This window comes from Solenopsis invicta, chromosome 5 (genome assembly GCF_016802725.1).
Source record: "Solenopsis invicta isolate M01_SB chromosome 5, UNIL_Sinv_3.0, whole genome shotgun sequence".
Taxonomy (NCBI): Eukaryota; Metazoa; Arthropoda; class Insecta; order Hymenoptera; family Formicidae; genus Solenopsis; species Solenopsis invicta.
The window spans coordinates 9,612,501-9,635,093 of NC_052668.1; the positions used below are offsets into that span (position 1 = coordinate 9,612,501).

At 38.8% G+C, this 22,593-nt stretch overlaps 1 protein-coding gene across 1 annotated transcript in view; it reads left to right on the forward strand.

Moving 5' to 3' along the window:
• LOC105199547 (ornithine decarboxylase 2) overlaps window positions 1-1,832 on the forward strand; it is a 4,304-nt gene extending 2,472 nt beyond the window's left edge. The window contains exons 5-8 of the mRNA XM_039449757.1: window positions 1-32; window positions 269-508; window positions 587-795; window positions 1,173-1,832. The exon at window positions 1-32 is cut by the window's left edge and continues 272 nt beyond it. Of these exons, the coding sequence (XP_039305691.1) occupies window positions 1-32; window positions 269-508; window positions 587-795; window positions 1,173-1,206 (515 nt within the window). The 3' untranslated portion in view covers window positions 1,207-1,832. The remainder of the gene's footprint in view (window positions 33-268; window positions 509-586; window positions 796-1,172) is intronic.
• The last annotated feature ends 20,761 nt before the right edge of the window (window positions 1,833-22,593 follow it).

Genomic DNA, 22,593 nt, shown 5'->3' on the forward strand with positions numbered 1-22,593 from the left:
TCGAGGGCAAGAGCGGAATGAACATTGACGAGGTGTACAGAATTTATTATTTCTAATTATTACAGAATTCTGTGATAATCGTTGCTTTTCTTTCATCAGAATGTTAAATTAAAATTAGGCATAAACCATTACACAGATATTTAAAAATTGAATAAAATGAGAATTTCCAAGTTTTTGGTAATAAAAAATAGATTTTAGATTCGTTTGTAACAACGAGTATAGTTTTAAACTAAATTTTTTTAATTGATACTTGTGGTAATTTCTTCAGGTCGCCAATGTCATCAATGATGCAATACAAGATCTCGATTCTAGTATAAGAGTTATTAGCGAGCCAGGAACGTACTACGTAAGTTCCAGCTTCACTTTAGCCACGTATTTACATTCCAAGAGAATTATTCCGAATAAGGGAGAAATGATGAGAATGTATTACATGAATTGCGGAGTATTTCATTCCTTTATCGACGAATTACTGGGTATTCAGGCTAGGCTACCACAATCACTTTCCGAGGTAATCTTATATCTCATTTCGCGTATGTACATAAACGATTGAATAAGAAGCAATTAATATATTAATTTTTTATTACAGCCAATAAGCAAAGAGAAATTTCTTTCAAGTATATGGGGACCGACCGCTGACTCGTATGATTTAATTGTCAAGGATGCGATGTTGCCTGAGTTTTACATAGGTGATTGGTTAATTTGGACAAATATGGGTGCTTATTCCATAGCTATAGCCTGTCCGTTCAACGGATTTCCGATTCCAGTTGTGATTCCATTTATTAGAAAGAGTCAACTGTTAGTATTGGTAAAAATATGAGATACTTATAGCGAATTCGGTTGGACTGCACCAGTGTGCACTGGTGCACATTAAGGTCAACGTACATGAATTGATGTAAGATATGTGTTCATTATCAGTATAAATATATAAACAGATTAAATTATGAAATTTTCTCTTTTATGGTATTTGATGAGATACAAGTATTAAAAATTTCGCCGATCAAGATATTTGTAATTTATTTTTATACTAGATCAATGTACAACGGCTTTAATATATAGTACACTAGTGCACACTAGTGCATCCGACCAAATTCGCTATTAGAGTGCATAACAACACTATTACTGTTTTATACAATATCTATTGCTTCTATAAACTAATTTGTTAATATTTTTAGGGAATATTTTAAAAATCAAATTGACCTAGTGTAGACACCTATTTTATTCTTAAAAATCCATCGAATGATACACATAACTCGAGAATAATCAAATGAATGAATTCTTAATAAAATTTGAAGTTGTTAACAAAATAAAACAATAAGCTGCAATGTATTTAGTATGAATTCAACATATGTGTATATATATTATCAAACAAGTGAGTAACTGACTCTCGAGATTTAAGGAGGTTCATCTGGTTAGTAATTAACAGATGAATTTTGAAAAAAAATTAAATACAAGTTAAGATGTGTATAAAAATATATCTCGCAAATTTTTAAGTCCTTTGGATACCTCAGTGATGAGATATTAATAAAAATATTTAGTGCAACTTTACATTGTGTCTTATGGAAAATGACATTTTTCGAGCCTTCTTCCACAAAATTTGTAAAGAATTAACAGACAGTTTTTGTACAAATTAATGATAATAACAAAAAAATATGTAAGAAAAATTTGTGCAAAGAGTGTAGATCGATTGGATATCTGAGAAATAAGAAATGAGTAGATATTTTTTGCAAAAATCTCGTTTACGCGTAGGTTATCTTCCATTACTCGATGAGCGGCAACATCGGAACTTCTTACCAAAGTACGCGCTATTTAAAATGTAAAAGTTTGAGAAAAAATATTAGAAAAAACCCATAACGTAGAAATTTGACGTTGCCAAATCTAGTCAGCGTACTGCGCTAGTCAAGTCAAAGTTGAACGTGTTTCTCGCTTGACGTACTATGTACCAGATAAACCTCCTTAAGAAGCAACAGATAAAAGCCAATGAGAGTCCAGTTGCGCGGTTAATGTTGCGCAAAAACAGATAAGTTTATTGACCGAATTAACGTTTTCTACATTCGTACGTTTGGACTCTACTTTGAAGTCATCTTCATCGTGACAAAATCAATAATATTAACGCCTTTTACATTCGGATTGTTTGGTCATCGTTGTTTAAACGTGCAGATGAATCACTAACGGTTCGTAGTCCCGAAATGAAACTCTTCACTGCGTGTATTGTCGAAAGAAATGGTTCAATCTCCTTACAATACAATTTCACGTGAATGATATTTCCATGTGAAATATATTGATATGTTGAGCAATTGTCTAGTAACTCAGCCCAAGTAGTCGACGAGACCAGTGATGCAATGGATAACATCAGTCTTTAATTACATAAATAAATTAATAATTCACCTCGCTGTCTTGTGATGTTTCCACAGCACTGATATTTAATTAAGTCACTGAGCGTTCAGTGTTGAATCGGTCCGGTTACAAACACAGACAAGCAACTCAAAACAATAAGTATAAGTCGCAAGAGAAATAAACACAAGTAACTCCGCCGCAAGAAATACGTAGAGGAGAAGAGGGTAATATAGCACCTTTTTTCATTTTATTGAATAACTTTGTTTATAATTAATATTTTCTATTGAAATTTGAATGATTACATTCATCAGAGTGTTGTTTGTTAGATTTTAGATTCAAAGTAGTAAAATATTTATTATTTAGGACGTGATTTATAAAAATCTAATGCACTGCATAATCGGTGGAAGCGAAAAAGTGATTGTAATATGGCTATCTATAAAAATAATTTTTAAATATTAGTTTAATTTAAAAGAAACACAGTACTTTGTTAAAAAATTATATATTTTTAATTTTTTATTGTTTAGAATTTTCCTGATTTAGAATTTTTCTGCGTTCAGAAGCTTCAGAAATACCATTAGAAATTTCATTAAAATATCATTTTATTTTTGTTTAACATTAAACAACATACGCATAAAATGATGTCTCTACTGTTTCTAAACACCGCCCTGTAGAATGATAATTAATTTATCGAAGAAATATTTCGATATAAAAATTTTGCTTAAAAAATCATATTAACAAAATTCCATGTTATTGTTTTAACTTTGTATAACTCAAAATGTGTATAGCTGAATAAAAAGTTAAATAATAAAAAAAACACTCGAGTGTATGTATCTTCGTGTGATAATATACTCGAGTTTAAGAATAATGAGGAAGTGTATGTAATTAAAGGTTAAAAGTGTACCTGGAAAAAAGTTTAAAAATGCTCAGAAGTAAAAACGCCTTATAACAATTATCAGTCATTATGTATTGACATATTACATTACTCAGAAACGGCGAGTTATTAAACGAATAACTTCATAAGTAATTGTTAGAATACATCACCTAATAACGGAAATAATAAGAGTAGCTATATTGTCGACAGTAGCCATAATACCCTCTTCTCCTCTACCAAAGTATTTTTGAAAAATGTTCTTATTTCTCTATAAAACAACCGCATTTCCGCGTATGCCAAAGCTGTTACCAATAAACGCAATAAGTAAAAATTATCGATATTTCTGTTAATTTTTTTTTTTGCGAACAGCCGTTCAGTCGTCGTATTACACAAGATGTTAAAGTATAGCTATTGTTAATACAAAAATCTGTAGCGTTTTGAACAGCTCGACTCACTAATTTCAACAAATCTATATATTGAAAATCACATACATATCAATAAGACAGTTACACAAACACGCACGCACCCACGCACGCACGCAGGCACGCACGCACGCATGCACGCACGCACACACACAAAGCCCGCAAGCATTTTATCCAACTACATTAGAGGATTCGAACCTTCTAAAGATTGTTGTACAGTGCAATGCTTGCTATCTCACGATCGTGAGCGTTAAATTATGCAAAAAACAGTGGTTTTCTCGTAATATTAAATGTTATAGTTTTCTCGCTTCATCTTGATGGTGCAGTAACCGCCTTCTATTCTTCAACTTCCTCTTCCTCCTCCCCCCTGTCTATCTCTCTTTTGCTTTCATCCTTATCTTTTCATTCTTCTTCTTCTGCAGCGGTATTATGTGACGGTTTTGGAACAAAAACGGCCACTTCCTATTGTTAATATATCTATAATAATATATTAATAATTCACTCTTTTACCCCTTTAACTAACTCTTTTTTTAAATGTATTTATTACTAACTTAATCTTCAATGAAAGTTAAATGAATTTACGATCTTACCTAGCAAATGATTTACAAATAGTGCATCATATAAACAAATAAAAGCTTATTATATACATTCTATAATAAAATTTGAATATTATACCAGTATTTGCATCACCGTCATTGTTCATCATTATTGACGTAGATTCAACTAAGGTGTTATCTTGTACAACGTCTTGTCAAATATCTTTTTATTGTTTCCAATTTTAACAAGGAGTGCCTGGAAAAATCGAAGAAATTTTTGCACATCCATCCAGCAGTCTTCATTAAAATCTCGTTAGAGATTATAACTGTATCATGTTGACCGTTGTAGTCATTAATTGTATCCGTATGATCCACAATGTTATTACGCTTATCAACGGTAATTATTTTTATCGGTCGATTTAATATTAGTGGTAACAGCAAAATACTAGTTTTAATCTATTCAACACGGTCGATTAAAGCGGCACTATCTTTATCTGTCCCCTTGTATTTTCATGAGTTGTTCACAAAGCGATTAATGCGGTAACGTTCAAAGTTCGTTTTATTTTGTAATTTTTACCACCATGTCGACAATCAAATGAGAAAATTACATATTTTGTGATGAGATCATACATGTATTCAAAACGCAAATCTTGAAAACGCCGACAGATGAAATCACAAGATGGTAAAATTCAATTTAAACACGTTTGAATATAATTTAATACCGCGATGAAAACGCGGTATTATGCGGTATATATGCAGTAAGTACTCAAACGTCTATTGAACCACTTACATGTTATGAACGAACATCTTTTGTACGTCTATCGAACACGTATCGTACGTCTATCGAATACATATCGTACACCTATCGTACTACATTGTACCATGATAGAACATTTCCTGTACCACGATCTCTTGTACTATCTTATCATTTATCAAACATCTATTATACGTCTATCAAACCACATTGTATCGTGGTTGAACGTCTAGCGTACGTTCTTCGAACCGTTATGAGTCCGTTAACAAACCACACTGTACCGTTATTAAATCGCTATTAGTTCACTATCAAAATGTTTGTTAAGGACAGGGAAAATAACCAGAGGTTCAATTTTAATTTATACACATTTTATTATTTTATATCTTTTATATGACATAATTATAATATTTTATAATTTTTTACATTTATTTGCCATGTAATGCATCACATACAATATATTATACAAGCTTTGGTTAAAACACTTTACAATACTTAAAGCGGATTAATTTTTAAAAAATTTTAATTTTTGTAATAAAATTTCTTGTGAAAGATTTCACCAATAGGAACCAAGTGCTATTACAAACACGACGCAAGTACGGTGAGCGTGGTATATCATAATACAGTTGTACTTTAGATATGATTTCTCGGAGGTTCATTTTTAATACTATTCTTCGCAACATATATTTAGTACACAGCTCTCACTGTACTAAATATATACTGCAAAAAAAAATACTCTCTACTGAATTATATGATTCCATTACCAATATCTAATTTAGTGGATTTCTACTCGTCAGTTTTTGATGACAAGACGTCACAGACATCTCCAGAACTATCAATATAAAGTTTCATACATATTTTATACAACTAAATTGATAATATTAATATCTGATATTACGAATGAAACGTGTAATTTTAAATATACAGAGTGTCCGGAAACTATGGAACCTACCTAGTGCTTTGAGAACATAAAGGAGATGAAAAGGGACAAAAAAATATTATACTATTTTGCAATATTCGCTATAATTATCGAGTTATAAAATAAAATATTTTAGCCAATGTGCGGTGACGCCGCGCCATCGCTCCTAGCTCGTAGGCAACAGCGCGCGGCGGGACAAGTGACGCGTCGTTGTTTGAATTTGCACGGCGCGACGGTCTGAATTCGCCTCACCGCGTATACATACACTGCAAAAATTAAATGTGTTATTTATCAAATGTGTAAGAAGAAGTTTTAGCTAAAATAACACATTTGATTTTTGCTGTGTATACTATATATACACGGTGCGGCGAATTCAGACTGTCGCATCGTGCCAATTTAAACAACAACGCGTCACCTTTTCCGCTGCGCACTGTTGCTTACGAACTAGGCGCGATGGCGCGGCGTCACTGCACATTGGCTCAAACGTTCTATTTTATAACTCGATAATTATAATGAATATCGCAAAATGGTATAAGACTTTTTTGTTCCTTTTTATCTCCTCTATGTTCTCAAAACAGTAGGTTTTTTAGTTTCCGGATATCCTGTATAATTTTAAATATTATACATATTACGTGCTTATTTATGTATTTGTATACATTTATTTCATGAGGATGTTGTAGATAAGTAAATCAGTATTATTGTTACGCAATATTATTATTGCAGATTTTAATAACTCCAAATAATAAATTCCAAGCCTATTTTAGTTTATTTTAAAGTTAAAGTAAAGCATTTTTTATCTTATGATGCATTCGCTGTAACAAAAGAATTTACATTTTATCATGTACCAACCGTTGAATATTAGTTGAATCATTTACGTATCTCTATATACAAGTTGTCAGAAAACAATCGTTTTTACTCTTGTGGGTTGATAGAGTCACACTGAGAAGAAAAGTCCTTTACCAATTTTCATTATTTGCAATAGTTAACGATTTAAAAATTAGTAAAATTTGACGTATTTTTTCTGCCCACCGCACGCGGGATCCGTCCGTCTGTCGCCAGGCTAGGAGCAGTCGCGAATGGCGGCGCGGTAAGGACAGAGAAGCAGCAATGGCTACCGGCTAGCCCGCTGACGCTCGGCTGCCACAAACGCGAAGACGCGCACGCACGTGATAGCGCGGAAGAGATCGAAAAGCCGGTAGAAGATGATGGGGCGCGGTTTATCGTGCATCTTCCTCGCTTGACACTTGAGAGAGGAAGACAGACAGACAAAGCGTTTATTGGCGTTCTAGGGCAGGCCCTCTAAGAACGTAAAAGTGGTAGATACATTGCAGAATGAGAGAATAAAGTGTCGTACAACAAAGTAGTAGATAGTTAGCGCAAAATAAGGTGAAAGAAAGAAAAAAGAATGATAACAGAAGTGCTAGAAAAATAAAAGTAACAGCAAAAATAAAAGTAAAAATATAAATAAAATAAAAATAATAATAATAATAATATCTCTCTGAGTACGCGAAGCAGTTGAAACATTAATATAAACAAAGTAACAGATGATAAATAATTAACGTAAAGTAAACTAAGTATGAAACTAACAAAAACGCAAGAAGAAAGCAAAATTAACAAAATAAAAGGCAATACGAAAGTAAGATAATGTGACTAGATAAGAAAAGAACGTAGACGCGTAAACGCAGAAAGAAGAAGCGGTGCAGTATGGCGCACCCGAGTGTGGAAGAGGCAAGCAGTCTACGTCCACGCACGCCCGCAAGATCTAGGACGGTTGAGTCCGCCTCAGATGAGCAAAGAGTTCTTGTTTGAATGAAGTGATGGTGGCCGATTGTCTGATATTGTCGGGAAGGGAGTTCCAGAAGGAAGCAGCGGAGTAGACGAAGGATCATTGGAAGATTAATGTGCGGCAGGAGGGCAGGTCGAGATCTAGCGAAGAAGCGCGAGACGCGCCGCGAGCTCTGTTAATAAAACGGAGGTCGGTGGTAAGGTAGGAAAGAGACCCAGAGAAGAAGATGTTGAAAAGTAGGGTGCAAGTGAGATAAGCTCTTTGGTCATCTGAGGTGAGCCAGTCCAGCGTCTCGTACAAGTGAGAGAGTGGTCGTCCCTCCTCAAGTTAAATATGAACTGTACGCAAGAGTTCATAAGACGCCTGAACCTTAACCTCATCTTGCCGTTGAGATCTGTGAACACAGTAGCGCAGTAGTCAAAATGAGGGAAGCTGAGGGAGGTCACCAGACGAGTGTGCAAGGTCCGAGAGAGGCTATTCCAAAAGAGTTTTAGCCTTCAAATTATGCCATTCACTCTTCCCCAGATGAGTCGGACGTTTTCCGATCAGCTGAGGGTGGAGGTCATACGGACGCCAAGATTGGTCACGCCGTTTGCGAGCTCAATAGGTCGGCCGCTAAGTTGAATAGCGATGCTGTTGTTGGCCCGAATGCCGTTGAAAAAGCCAGAGCTCCTCAACAGCATTGCTTTTGTTTTGTCAGGGTTGAGACGCAGAAAGTTCGCCCCCGACCACCGCTCAATGGCATTACCGTCCTCCTGCATCCGCGCCACGGCAGCCTCGAGATCACGCGGAAAGAAGTGCAGATAAATTTGCAGGTCGTCGGCATAGAGAATGTGGCGGCAGTGGCGCAGGTGATGCCTGAGATCGTCAATGAAGACAACGAACAGAAACGGCCCAAGGACGGACCCCTAAGGGACGCCGCAAATAGTAGGCCGCCAAGATGAGAAGGACCCATCCGGTTTGCGCACGCGCTAACGACGAGAAAAGAGGTAAGAGAAAAACCAGTCCAAGACAGGCTGGGAGATTAAATAGCACGACAACTTACTTAGCAGAAGATTCTGTGCAACGCAATCAAATACTTTCGAAAAGTCAAACAAAATTAGCAAGGTCACTTGCCGCACGTCCACAGCTCCGCGAATGTCATTGGTCAATCGGACAAGCGCTGTCTGAGTGCTGTTGCTTGCCCTAAACCCGATTTACATAGAATCGAGGAGATGCTGGAGGTGAGGCTATAGTTGGTCATAGACGAGTCGCTCAAGGACTTTGGAGAGGTAATAAGGATATAGGACGGAATTCAGATGGAAAGGAGGGTGATTTGGATTTAAGGAGGGGAATAGTATAAGATGATTTCCAGGCGGTAGGAAAGGTAGAGAAAGAGAGGGACTGATTGAGGACGTTGAGAAGGAAAGAAAAAATAATAGAAAGGCTGTCAAGGAGAGTTCAACAGCTGAAGCCGACCGAAGTAGAGCAGCAGCGTGTCAGCGCTCTATTAAAGATAAAAGGAGTGATATTGGAGAAAGAGAAGACGGGTGACTCCGGTGCAGGCATAGGACACAAGTGAGGTAGTGGATACTGGAGCAGAAGACAATGGGGAGAGAGAAAGGAGGAGATGGGATGAGGCAAAGAAGAGGTTAAGGTCATCAAGGAAAAAATCAGATGGAAGAGAGGGTAGCTTAGATTTGGACTTCGCGAAGCCGAGAGAGCGAAAATCAGTCCAAAGGCGCGCGCTGCTCGGGGCGCTGTTAAGCCTGCGAGAGAAGTAGTTATTTTTGGCCGTGTCAATCAAAGACTTAGCTTTATTACGGCAAATCATGGAGTTTCCCGGGTGTAGGGAAAGATTGAAAGACTCTTCTTGCAGGGGAGGGTTTCGATAGCGCACATCCCGATAGCTCACCAACCAATCATCTTGACTTATCTAACCCAACCTACGGAAAATCTCTAGGCATCTGCCATTGTGAGTGATTTGTGTGCTATCGGGACCCGCCGTTCTTGCAGCATCCCGCTGCTGCATCCTGGACCGATCGAGCCAAGGGGCGGGCGGTCTTTTTGCTCTAAAAGAAAAGGAGCATGGAAGTCCAAGGTATGAAGGAGACTATTGCTGAGGAAATTGAGCTTCTCGTCAACAATAGGCGCACAAGTAAATACCGACCAGTCAAAAGAAGAAAGAGACTGCAGGAAAGACTCTGGATCAAAACGTGAGTAATCGCGAGTAGTAAGAAGTCGAGGAGGAAGACGATGGAAGGCGAAGAAGTTGAGTGTGATTTCGATTAAATCGTGCATTGAGAGGAAGGAGAGTGGATATTGGAAGGAAGCAAGGAGAGTCTGATCACTGACGAGGCAGTGGTCAATACGGGTGTGGGAGTAGGAAATGTAATGGGTGTTAGCAAAAGAAACTAGGAAAAGACGATTAGAAGTGCACAGGTCGAGCAAGGATTCAGTGTCGTGAGTCAAGCGATTGAGGTCAATATTGAAATCTCCTATGAGGCTACAGAAAAGGTAGGAAAAAGTCTCTCGAAGTCAGCGCGGAAGTTTGCTAGGAACCCGAGTTTAGGGGGGCGATAAATAACGCCCAGTAAAAGCAGGCAGCAACCGAGATACGCACAAGAAGGTATTCCGGCTGGGCACTATAAGTAGCGGAAGACGAGGCGAAGATAGAGACCCCCAGTCCAGCACGCACGTAAAGGCCGATCCCCCCTCCGCCTCTTCCTACTCGGTCGAGTCTCACAAGGCGATACTCACAAAGGTCGACGAGCGCGTCGGGAACGCAAGGCTTGAGCCATGTTTCAGACAAGGCAATGATAGCCTTGTGCCTCAGGCCCGTCGGCTGGAGAATCAGCAAGATCTGGATCTTCCTCGACTTGCGCGTCACGTGCTGATCTTGGCGCTGTTCCTAGGAACCCTGGACTTATCCCATCACATAATAAGTGACGCCTTATGCGCGTATTGCACGGTTACGCTAACCTAAAACTATGTCACGTTAACTGTCAGTCCCTCCTCCCCCACTTCAGCAAATTCTCCGATTATTTCCTCGAAGAGTCTTTCGATATCTTTACACAATTAAAAATTAAAACAGCGCGCGACCAAATACCGTAGTATTCCGTATACCGCTTGCATAACGCAGAGCAAAGAACACCGCATTTTTCCATAACATTACGTAGTATCAGTCTTTCTTTTTTTCTCTCAAATGTCAAGCAAGGAAGATGCACAATAAATCGCGCCCCATCACCTTCGGTCTGCTTTTCGATCTCCTCCACGCTACCTCGTGCGTGCGCGTCTTCGAGTTTGTGGCAGTCGAGCGCCAGTAGGCTGGCCGGTAGCCATTGCTGCTTCTTTCTCCTTACCGCGCCACTCGCAACTGATCCTAGTCTGGCGACAGATGGGCGGAGCCCGCGTGCGGTGGGCAGGGAAAATATACGCTTATTCGCCAAACTTTACTAATTTTTAAATCGTAAACTATTGCAAATAATGAAACTTGGTAAAGGACTTTCTTCTTAGTTTAACTTACTCTATCAAACCACGAGAGCAAAAAAACATTGCATGGCCGGATTTTGGGGGCGGTATCTCTGTTTGATTGGCGCGTAGTTGTCTTTCACGTGGATTTCGTGCTGCACACGATCGGTCGGTCTTCGTATGCTCTCGAAGAACGGCAGTTCCTCCGCGAAGAACGCCTGTAAGCGGGCAGCTTCGTCCGCGTCGCTGCTTGCGGCCTAGTCGGTAGTGGCAATGGTCGTGCCGGCGCATGACGCCGCGTATGCGATCTTCAGCAGTTTCTTCCAAATAAGCGGAGGCGGTAAGATCAATAAACGCGCGCGTGCCATGACGTCGACACCGAAAATCATGATGTCAAGTCCTGGCATAATTTAGAACCCGTGCTCAAACTCGTGCTCGGGCAAGCGTACCAACAGCACAAGGTATCCGTTAATAGGTTTGCTTGACTGTTGGCCAGGTATACGCGTCCCGTCGCCGGTTGTCATTTGTACCTTAGCCTCTGGAGACGGTCGGCGGTGGCGGGGTTGATAAACGATGCCTCTGGAGCCGGAGTCCAGTAGGATGGTCAATTTGGTGTCCCCGACGGCGAGGCGTATGTGCGGCCGCGGCGTAAATGTTATACGGAAGACCGCGGCGCGGCGGTCTTGTCCCCGGTCCCAGACGCGTTTCCCGGCGGCAGGTAGCAATCCCGCCTGAAGACGCCGTCCTTGCTGCATTGCGAGCAAAACTTTTTTTGGGTTGGCAGCAGTCGAAGCGAGTGTGCCCGCGCTGTTTGCAGCACCAGAAACACTCGCTTTTGTCGTACGCGGCGGCGGCGTTACTCGCAGACGGCTTAGGGCCAGGCTGACGTTCGCAGATCTGCGTCTGAATCGACTCGAACTCTTCGGCGTTGCGTAGAAGTTTGGCGGTGCAACGTACTTGCTCACGTCGGACGTACAGTTTGTACCGCGGATGCATATTCTCGTAGAGGAGGTCGAGCTGTTCCTCCTCTGCGTACCCCCCCCCCCGCGACGCATCATGATGAGCATATCGCTCGCGCATTTCCAATATGGCTTTTCGGCACCCTGTTTGCGCGACTGAATGTCTTGCCGTAGCTTAGCGGCGTATCGTCGCAACAGATAATAGGCGCGGAAGTTCTCCGCGAACGCGTGCCAGTCTCCCCATGCGGACCCATTGTTACGGTACCATAATAGCGCGTCGCCGCGTAACATCTTGGGCAGGCCGCGGAGTAGTTGAGGACCCGTGAAGCCATATGCGCTCTGGAGTTCCTCGACGTGCTAGAGAAAAACTATTGGGTCTCTCCTGTCAAAATGGCATCCCCACTTCCTTTGATTGATCGTCTTAGCGCGATTTTCTTCGGTTGGTTCGACGGTCAGGTCAACGCGTAATTCGGGTGGGTTTGGCATATCTAATTCGTGGCTGAACTCTGGATGCAGGACACAGTATTCGCTTACGCGGCGGCGAAGTTGCTTGACGGTACCGGTGGTATCGAGTTCAAGCTGCGTTAGCTGGCGGATCAATGCTTCGCGGCCTAAGCGATATAACCAGCTTCTCGGCATTCCTGGCGCGGTTTAATTTCTTCCAGACAAGATTGGTCCCTGTTCGGGCCCCATGTAACGACCACACTTTGCCCACGGACGGTGTTCGGACGGGAACAAAAGCGCGAAGGGTCGTTGAAGAAATTAGACTCAATTTTTATGCTTACAAGTTAATGGTGTTTATTAAATGCCAACAAATCTCGATAAATGAACATATATGCGGCAGTACAACAAGAAATCCGCCGGACAGTAATCGGTTCGGGTAGGCATAATTGTAACATGAGCAGTGTCGTGTTACAATTAATTCAGGCGCGCGGACGGACGTAAAAATGGATATTTATTTACAGTATATTTACAAAAGCACCTGTGTCGCGAGACGCGTGGAACGGCGTCAAGCTCGGTTCTTGGAATCTCGGCGGCCTTGTTATCGTGGCCGTGAAAATCGCGTTGTGTGACGTGGCGCGGCGCGTGGTGCAGTAGGGCGGGGCGCTTCGCGTACACAGATCCGTGTGTTTTGTGAAACTCGGTTTCGCGCGGGTCGTCGCGAGGCGATTAATACCGCTGTATGCAATCGCCGGGTAGCACTACCCTACGCCAAGTACATTTGGTGGAGGCACGGAGCACCGTACCTCCTTACGCGTGGTAGCACCGGACTCGAGATGCCCTTAGGATCGTCCTGTGTCAAGTGGCTGGGCCCAAGTTCTCTTGAGTCCGTTGCGGCGTGTAAAGATGTTGATTTGAAGCGGTGTCGGGAGAGAGGGACTCGATCTCGTTCTCGACCTAGGTCTCTTCTAGATCGGCCAGAAGCGGACAAAGTGGTTTTCGGCCGGCGATTGCCGCCTTTATATACTCAAGGATCGAAATGAGGGGATGTGCGGCGTGTTACGGCGGGACGGTCCGGAGGCAGCATCCCCGCCACTCGATTCCAAGTATCTTGGTTCGGGCCACGCGTGCATGGCGTGGCTGCGGACGGCGATGGAACGAGAGCGCGTGCGTGCGGAGATGCAAAGCGCGCGGATGCTCGCTCGCTCAATCCTGGTAAGTTTTACTAGGCACTATGCGCAAATATTTGCCGTCCGGCAGGTGTTCGGCCGGACGGCTCGGACGGTAGGCGGTCCGGGGGGAGGGGGGGGGGCGTCAAAAAGTGGTTCGTTACACTGTATTTTTATTTGTAAACTCTGTCTAAGGAAATAGTAAAGGTACCACACTTTTCTTAAGATAAAGTCTTTTTAACCTTTAGACGGCCGGAAAGTCTAAATATAGACGCTACGGAGGACTCCCTATTTTATACCTATAGGTTGTATCGAAGATATAATTACAATATTTCGGGAATTTTCTAAGGGAATTATAATAGGTCCAATGCCGGTTGTTTAAAGGTTAATGGAATCTATAAAATCAATATATCAATTAATTACACAATTACTCCAGTATTATTTAATTATAATATTTGCAATAATGCTGTACATATTCATAATCAAACATCATTTAACATTTAATAAAATATATAAAATTATGTTGCAATATAATAAATAATTGCAATAGAATACACTCGACAACAAAAAATAGAGAACACTTTTCAGGCACCAAAAATTAAGTTATTTTCAAATGGCTGTAGCCCGGCGAAAAATCATCCCAAATAAAAAAATGAAAAAAAATTTTTGAAGCTTGAAGTTTTAAGACTGAATCTTGTAACTCGGTAAAAAAAATTGTAGGAACTTTTAAAAAAAAGCATTTTGTAAAGAAAATGTTATACCTTATGGCACTTGCATTGCATTTGTCAAGAAAAAATTATTTATTGAGCTACAGGCTGTCAAAAATACATAATTTTAAGGAAAAAAACAGTGTACTTTTTTGGAGCATAGCACTGAGAATTAAAAAAAATTTCTGAATACCATCGACAGCATGTTAAAGCTGACACTTTGAGCTTCCAAATGCTTTTTTTATTTTTTGTCTACGATGATTTTTCACGGAGTACGGATATCATTTGTAAAAAATGCAGGTTTAGCTTCAAAGTTGCGTAACTCGGTCAAAAAAAATCGTAGAAAAATTAAAAAAAAGGATTCTGTAGGCAAAATGTTGTAGTTTATAAAACTTTGTTTTTATTGGTCGAAAAAAATTTTTTTGTCAAGCTACAAAATGTCAAAAATACGAAATTTTAAGAAACAAAACAAGATGTGTTTTCTTTACTGCATAAAACAAAGAAATTAAAAGAACTTTGAAAATCTGATTTAGCGTTAAAGTTAAAACTTCGAACTTCAAAATGCTTTTTTCATTTTTTATCTGCGATAATTTTTCATCGAGCTAGAGTTATTTAAAAATAGCCCAATGTGTTTGGAAAGTGTTCCCTATTTTTTGTTGATAAGTGTATGTAAAAATTCCTAAACATAGTACCTAGGTAGCAAGTTAATGTTATTTGTCATTTTGACGTTAAATTTCATCAAAGTCGTTAAAGTAATAAGAAATAGCATTAGTTTGTAACTTGCAAGTATTCAATATTTTTTTATTACCTACCTCTTAAATAATTTCACCATCTTTGTTGTAAAACAATTTCTTCGACACAATATTATGTTCCGCAAAATGTTTTTCACAAAAACGATATGAAGAATTGAAAATTATATTGCTCCTTTGCAACGCTTTCTGCCATTCTTTAACTCTATTATTAGGTACGCGAAAAAAGTATACTTTTCGGGATTACTCTTTTATCCCGATGTGCAACCGACAACAATATATTTTATTTTTTTTTGTTTTGGCTTATGCAAAATCAATTTTCTTTACTATTAATTTAATCCTCATGAACCTCATCAACCCATGGATTAAGGTTAGCCGGTTTGAGACCCACCGGCCAACTAGATAGTATTGCCGTCTACAACTATTCGGTCATTAATGGAACGTGCCATAGCATATAAAGATAAACATTAGTTATATATATGTGTAGTTGACAGAACGGTGCAAGAGGCAAAATGCAGGGAAGTTTTTTTTGACTGATTCTCTAGTTAGTTGTCTTTTATCTCTAAGAGTTTCTATTAATGTTGTGCGCGCATCATTGACAGAAAAGGATAGAAAAGGACAGTATTCCTCGCCTCTCACTCCGTTCTGTCAACCTCATTTTTAGATGTATCGGAATGGGTCTATCTTATATATCTATGGTGGTAGCACATGGGAAATATACAAGAGTTGGAGGGGGCTGACCGTGACTCCTATAGCTACAAAACATTTAAAATGGCGTTCTTTAAAGAAATGTAGACAAATCACTCTAAGGATAGTAAGTATTGAAAGTAACACGATAAAAATGTCAAAAATGCAAAAAATGAAAAATTATTTGCAATATTGTGTAGTTCCACAATACAAATTAAAAAATAGAAGTGTCTTATTATTTCATAAAGTACCAAATGCTAAAAAATTGTTAAAGTAATGGCCAGTAACATTGAAAATGCCAAAACTAATGCCTGACGTGACTGTTTGTAGTCAGCATTTTAATGATAAAAATTATTTTTATAAAGGTAATTATTATTTATTACTTAAGTAAGGAAATATAATAACAATAAAGATGATAATTATAAATCAATTTACTGTAAAAAAACAAATTGAAAAAAAGAGCAGTACCATCCTAGAATCTTCCTGAACGTTCGTTAAACTTACAAATGCAAAATCCAAACATAATTATTGGAAGAGCAAAGAGAGCTGCTAAAAAAACTAGCATTGTAACGATAGCCTCGTTACAAAGGTATAATTTTATCTCTGTCTCGCTCGCACGCTCAGTCGCGATAGTCCGTCTCTTTCACTCGCACGTCAAGTCACATAACACCGGTACAGTTCTCCGTCTCGCTCGCTCTTACGCTCGGTCGCGGGACGTCACGCGTAGCATCGCGCGAGCACGTAAGCGTGGGTGCGCGCCGAAAAGTGGGGAAGCCACGTGGGTCCGACTGAGTGGGCGGCCCAAGGATATAAAATACGGAGCAACACCAGATCGGGACAACCAGTCAGTTCCAAATAATCGGACACTCCGAGAGTACTCGGTTTTCTGACCACTCCTGACACCGGGCGTTCTCGGTTCTCCGCACTTCTGTGCCGGGCGTTCTCGGCTTCCTGACACAGGCCGTTCACGGCCTCCTGATACCGGGCGTTCTCGGTTATTTCGTACTTTTGTGACAGGTGTTCTCGGCTTCCTGAAACCAGCCGTCTTCGGCTTTTTATGCCGGGCATTCTCGGCTTCCTGATACCGGGCGTACTCGGTTACCCGTTCCTTTACCTGTTACCTGTCTTGTATCTTGAATCTTAACTTTTAATTTATTTTTCAGAGCGAAGTAATAATACAACCAGGCCAACGACGACGCTTTTCCCAAGAGTCCCAATTTTCTTGCCCAAATTTCCTTCCTCAGGAAATTTTCTCGGATATCCTCTGTCCCGAGCGTTCGGGTTCCTCGGATATCCCTGTCCGACCGAGCGCTTTCTTCACGTAGCGAGCATATCTTTACCCCTTCTTTAGGCGAGCGTTGTAGACATTAAGTCGCGTTAATGTTAAGGTCCGCGTTACTCTAATAATTCGCCATTTTCAAGCCTTAGTTTATAAGAACTGCGTTAGCTTTAAAATTTACGTTAAAAGTTACGTTATTTCTTTATTTGTATCCGAGCGTTATTTTGTAAGATCCGCGTTACTGTGATAATATTTGTGTTTAAACGTAATTACTTATCTAGAACTTAACAACACCGCGTTCGATATTATTTAGTTTTAAGTTCTCGCGAGTAAAAATACGTACCGTGGGACACGAGTTCTAAAGGTGTTGACTTCTGTCTTTTATAATAAATTTTATTTTATATGTAACACGGAGTGTAGAGAGACTATTAAAATAAATATTTTCTTTATTTTTTTATACAATTCGGAGTTCTTTCTTTTCTCGATTCGGGTACCGGCGAGCTAATCCGCGATCGCGAGAAAAGTCGTACCGTTACAGTATGAAAAAGACAATGTAAGTGTATTATTATTTCAATATTTTTTAAGAATTCTGAAGAAAATATACTACAGAATGCTAAATTAATTTCAAGCTGCAGACTTACACAAAGTACAAAAAATCTAAACATGATACTTTAACACCTAAAAAAACCAGAATTTTTCCAATGACGAAGCAGATGATCTAATACTTGATGAACAATCGCAAATTAATTCTCATGATCGTATTAATAATTATCAGCAGATAGATAATAAAGAAAATTCTATGGAAAATGGAGAACAGAATCCATGTACATATGACATCAAAAATATTCATTCAAAAAATACAATAATGTTAGAGTAAAATCAATAAGAATACATTATTATATAACAACTTAATCGAGAAGTTAAAAATTTCAGATAAGGATATTTAAATCAAAAAGAATAAATTTAGGAGCCAGAAATTTCTCAATATGATAAAAACTGAAAAAGAGTTAAATGCATTCACAGGTATAAAGTCATTTTCATTGTTAAAAAAAGTAAAACGGTGTATGCATTCGTTACAAGCTAAGTCTTTAAGAAAAAGACGATAGTTAAATACATTCTATTGACATTGACAAAATTAAAGCGCAATTTATCTTACATTTGTTTGGCTGCGTTTGAAATCTCTACAAAAATTAGCAAAACCGTTTTTTTTTACCTATTTTGCGTGAATTAAGTATTGTTTTATATTATCTTATACGGTGCCCGGATAAAAAAAAAGTATTAGATAAAAGACCTAAATGTTTCGAAAAATGTAAAAATACTAGAATTATTGATTGTTTTAAAACTTATTCATAAATCTAAACGTTTGAAGTGTCAATAACTACTTACTTTACTTATAAGGGTGTACATACAATAAGGGAGGGTCCCAGTTGCGTACAGACCCAATTGGATACCACCAATTATAGCCGCTGATGCCTAGAGTATTTTCGTTGGTTGGGTTAGATTAGATTACGTGATTGATGGTGTCTGATTGGGTCTGTGCGCATCTGGGACCTTCCCTACGGTAACGTATGATAGATGTAACTCCATCCGGACTAATATCCTTTATTAGTAAAACATATGATAGACCTGCCTCAAATAAACAAATACACTAGGCAACAAAATTATTGCAATACTCATTTATACCAAAATTTTGCACAACTTTAAATAATCACAACTTTGTTAAAAATTATCGTAATTGAAAAGTTTCTTTTTATTTTAAAGCTTAATGTCTCTACTTTAAAATGCATTTGGTCAATTTTAAATTTCTGCTTTTCTCCTTCCGTTATTTCTTTAAAAATAAGAACGTGTTTTGTTTTCAAACATTTACATAGTTTAACGCACTTCACGAGGTAGGATGAATTTTTTTCGCAAATATCACGACAGCCAACGTAAAATTTGAAGTTTTCTCTGCAAATTAAAAAAGATCAGGTTCGTACAATTTTTTTTGAGGAGTTAAGATGTATCAAAGTTATATATGTATTTTTGTCAGTTACCTCCAGCATTACCCGGATTTTGATTTGTCTCATTGATAATGAGGCGATCTTCTCTAGCTGACGTTATTCGCCTTGTTCTCTTCTTCGACGAAATCCATCTGTTCCTTGATAACGAACACAAATTCGAAAGATAGAGGATCGATGAACACTTATTCTCCTTGCAACATAATTGTGATTCAATCCTTTTAAAAGGTCAATGATTTGCGCACCTTGAATTTTGTTCAAACTAGACATTGTTACGACTTTATCGTTGGCTTCTTGAGTGATACAATAAAAAATAAGTTTATATAAAGTTTTGATGTTTACAGTTTTAGCATAATTCAAAGAAACGCTATAAAATGTAGCGATGTATATTGATTCCCATAAAAACTATAAACCAAAACTCTTTATAAGCGTAAACTTATTCTTTATTGTATCACTCAAGAAGCAAACGATAAAGTCGCCTAGTGTGGCAGCTTATACACGTCACAAAACGCGGGCGTCTGCCAAACACTAAGAGCGCCTACCGAACGACAGCCCGCCAGACACCACGAGCACCTGCCGGACGGCAGCCCGAGGGCCACTGCGCGCGAACGAGCCCACCCGCGAAGCACGCGGTCCAACACGCGCACCGCACATGATATAGATTCCGGAGCAAGAAAAGGTGGCTAAAACAATAAGATGTTACCCGTTCTTAAAATTTAACAAAACAATAATATAAGGCACTCAGTAACCTGGAAAAATCACTTTTCCAAGCGCTCACGAGGCGATATATATACTCATGTAAAAAACGCATTTTTGGACACCTCTTTCGCTGATAAGAAGGAAACGCCGATTTGAAGTTGCCGCTGCTACCAACGCTACTAACCTGAAGCTGCCGCTTTGGAGATTAATACCGCTGACGCTCTCGCCGCGTTCCTTCACGAGGCCACCCAAACGAAGGGGGGCGCCCGAGTACACAAAGGCACCCAGATCGAGATCCTAGAGGCCGATTCATTGAGAAGCGAGTAAGAGCCTAGAGGCACCTCCAGAGCTCAAGTGCAGTCCCAGGATTAGCAGACTCAGTGCGAGCTAGCACCAGTGATCAACGCAGCAACGCAAACAATGATTGACGGAAGCAAGAAGGATCATCCCACGCAGCAGAAAGCCACCTCCGAACGCAGGTCGCAACACGCCGTGTCTGCAGCCTCTCGACTCACCCGGCACAGCAGTCATGAGCGTAGGATCCGTTTGAGAGAACGCCGCCACTTGGATCAACACCGAAGGGATTTCTGCTATAACACTGCGCCAGGCAGCGCCCGCCGGAAATCTTGCCGCTCGTCGGGGCTAAAACCGGGGCCACCGCAAGAAGAGCGCAGAGTCATCTACGCGCTCCGCACCGTCACCAAAGCCGCAGAAAGGCGAACGGGCTAAGCCGCGTCCATACTGGCTGCAAGAGCGCTAAGATCAGCACACTCAAACGGCTCTTATCAGAGCCACCACAAAAACAAAACAAAAAAGAAAGCCCACTTGTATATACGTATACATAGTGTAAATTAACAGAGAATAAACACAAATTTTACTGCCGTTTTTTTATTCACAGACCGATCTCTCTCCTACTCCCGTGCGTTTCATAACGAGCAAATATTAGATGAAACCGGACATAGCGAGTCCGCGCCGCACATTAACCAGCTTATAACTAGTTTGAACAAAACTAAATGTGCGCAAATCATTGATCTTTTAAAAAGATTAAATGACAGTTATGTTGCAAGGAAAATAGGTGTTCATCAATCATTTATCTTTCGAATTTGTGCTCATTATCAAAAAACAGGCGGATTTCGTTGAAGAGGAGGACAAAGTCGAAGACGAATAACGTCAGCTAGAGAAGATTCCCTCATCATCAATGAGAGAAATTGAAATTCTGGCGGTAACTGACAAAAATGCATACATAACTTTGATTCATCCTAACTTTTCAAAAAAAATTGTACAAACCTGATTTTTTTTAATTTGCAAGGAAAACTTCAAATTTTACGATGGTTGTTGTAACATTTGTGAAAAAAATTCATCCTACCCTATGAAATGTGTCAAACTATGCAAATGTTTGGAAACAAAATTTCTTTTATTTCCAAACATTTGCATAGTTGTTTTTGTCTCCTGTCTTTTAAAGGAAAGCATCCATTTGGACACAGTACAATTGGACACAGTCAATCACAACGGCTGATGCCTAGTAATTTTCTTTTGTTCAAGCGCTGTGAGTGGTTTGTATCCAATTGTACTGTGTCCAAATGGATGCTTCCTACTTTTGAAGAAACAACGGAAGGAGGAAAGCAGAAATTCAAAATTGTCCAAGTGTACCTTAAAGTAAAGACTTTAAGCTTTAAAATAAAAAAAAACTTTTGAAGTACGATAATTTTTAACGAAATTATGATTATTTGAAAATGTGCAAAATTTTGGTATAAATAAGTGTTGCGATAATTTTGTTGCTTAGTTTATTTATGAAATCAAAATTGATAAAAAAATTATTTCCTAATGTCAATTATATTATGGCTGATCAAAGATTTAGAATGGATACATAGGGTCACTGCACCAGTCAATGAATAAAAAATTGGACCAATCAATGAACAAACATAAAATAACTTAATACAATTACATTTTTAAATAAAAAATTACATTTTAATAAAATCTTCATAAAAATTAGATTTCAACAATATTAATTAATTTTGCAGTTTATTATTTTTAAGTCTTATTATTTTAACAGTTTTTTTAAACAGTCATTTATTGGCGATTGTTCAGTGACTGGTGCAACGACCTTGTGTGCCAATTATAGAATAAGATCAATAATTTCTTCCTTTAAAAAAAAAAAAAAAAAAAAACAATTGCGTTTAGTTAAAACTTAAATGACAATACTCATAGCTAGATCTCGTGTTCATGTTGAGAGACAAATGCAAAAACTACGTACTTTTACTATAATAAAAGAATCATTGAGTGTAGATCTCGTACCCTACACAAATATAATAAAAATAATTTGCGCTTTAAGCAGTTTGAGTTCACCAATTTTATCTGAAGATAAATTTGTATAACAAAAAACAAAGTATTTATAAAAATTGATAACATATATTTATTTTATTTATTACATAATTATACATTTTTATAAATAATAAATATTTCTATATGTAATGAAAATATATACTCATACGAAAATGTATAAAACCTTGAATATTTTTTATGCTAAACTGAAATCAAACTGAAATGAACTGGAACAATTTTTTTAATTATTAGAATCTAAGTTACTAATTGTTGAGTATATCTTTTTCATTATTATTATCACGACTTTTGTGGCTAATATCAGATTGCAGTATTTCCATATTATATATGATAAAAATATGTATTTTCTAATATTTTATACATTTTTGGCCCAGGGCGCCCACCGCCTCCTCAGTAAAAAAAAGTCTCTTCTCTTAATCCGAGCGAGGGCATAGATCCCCCTAATTAGAGGCCCACTTGCTCAAGGCGAATCCCCCTGCGCGCAAGAGCGCACTTAG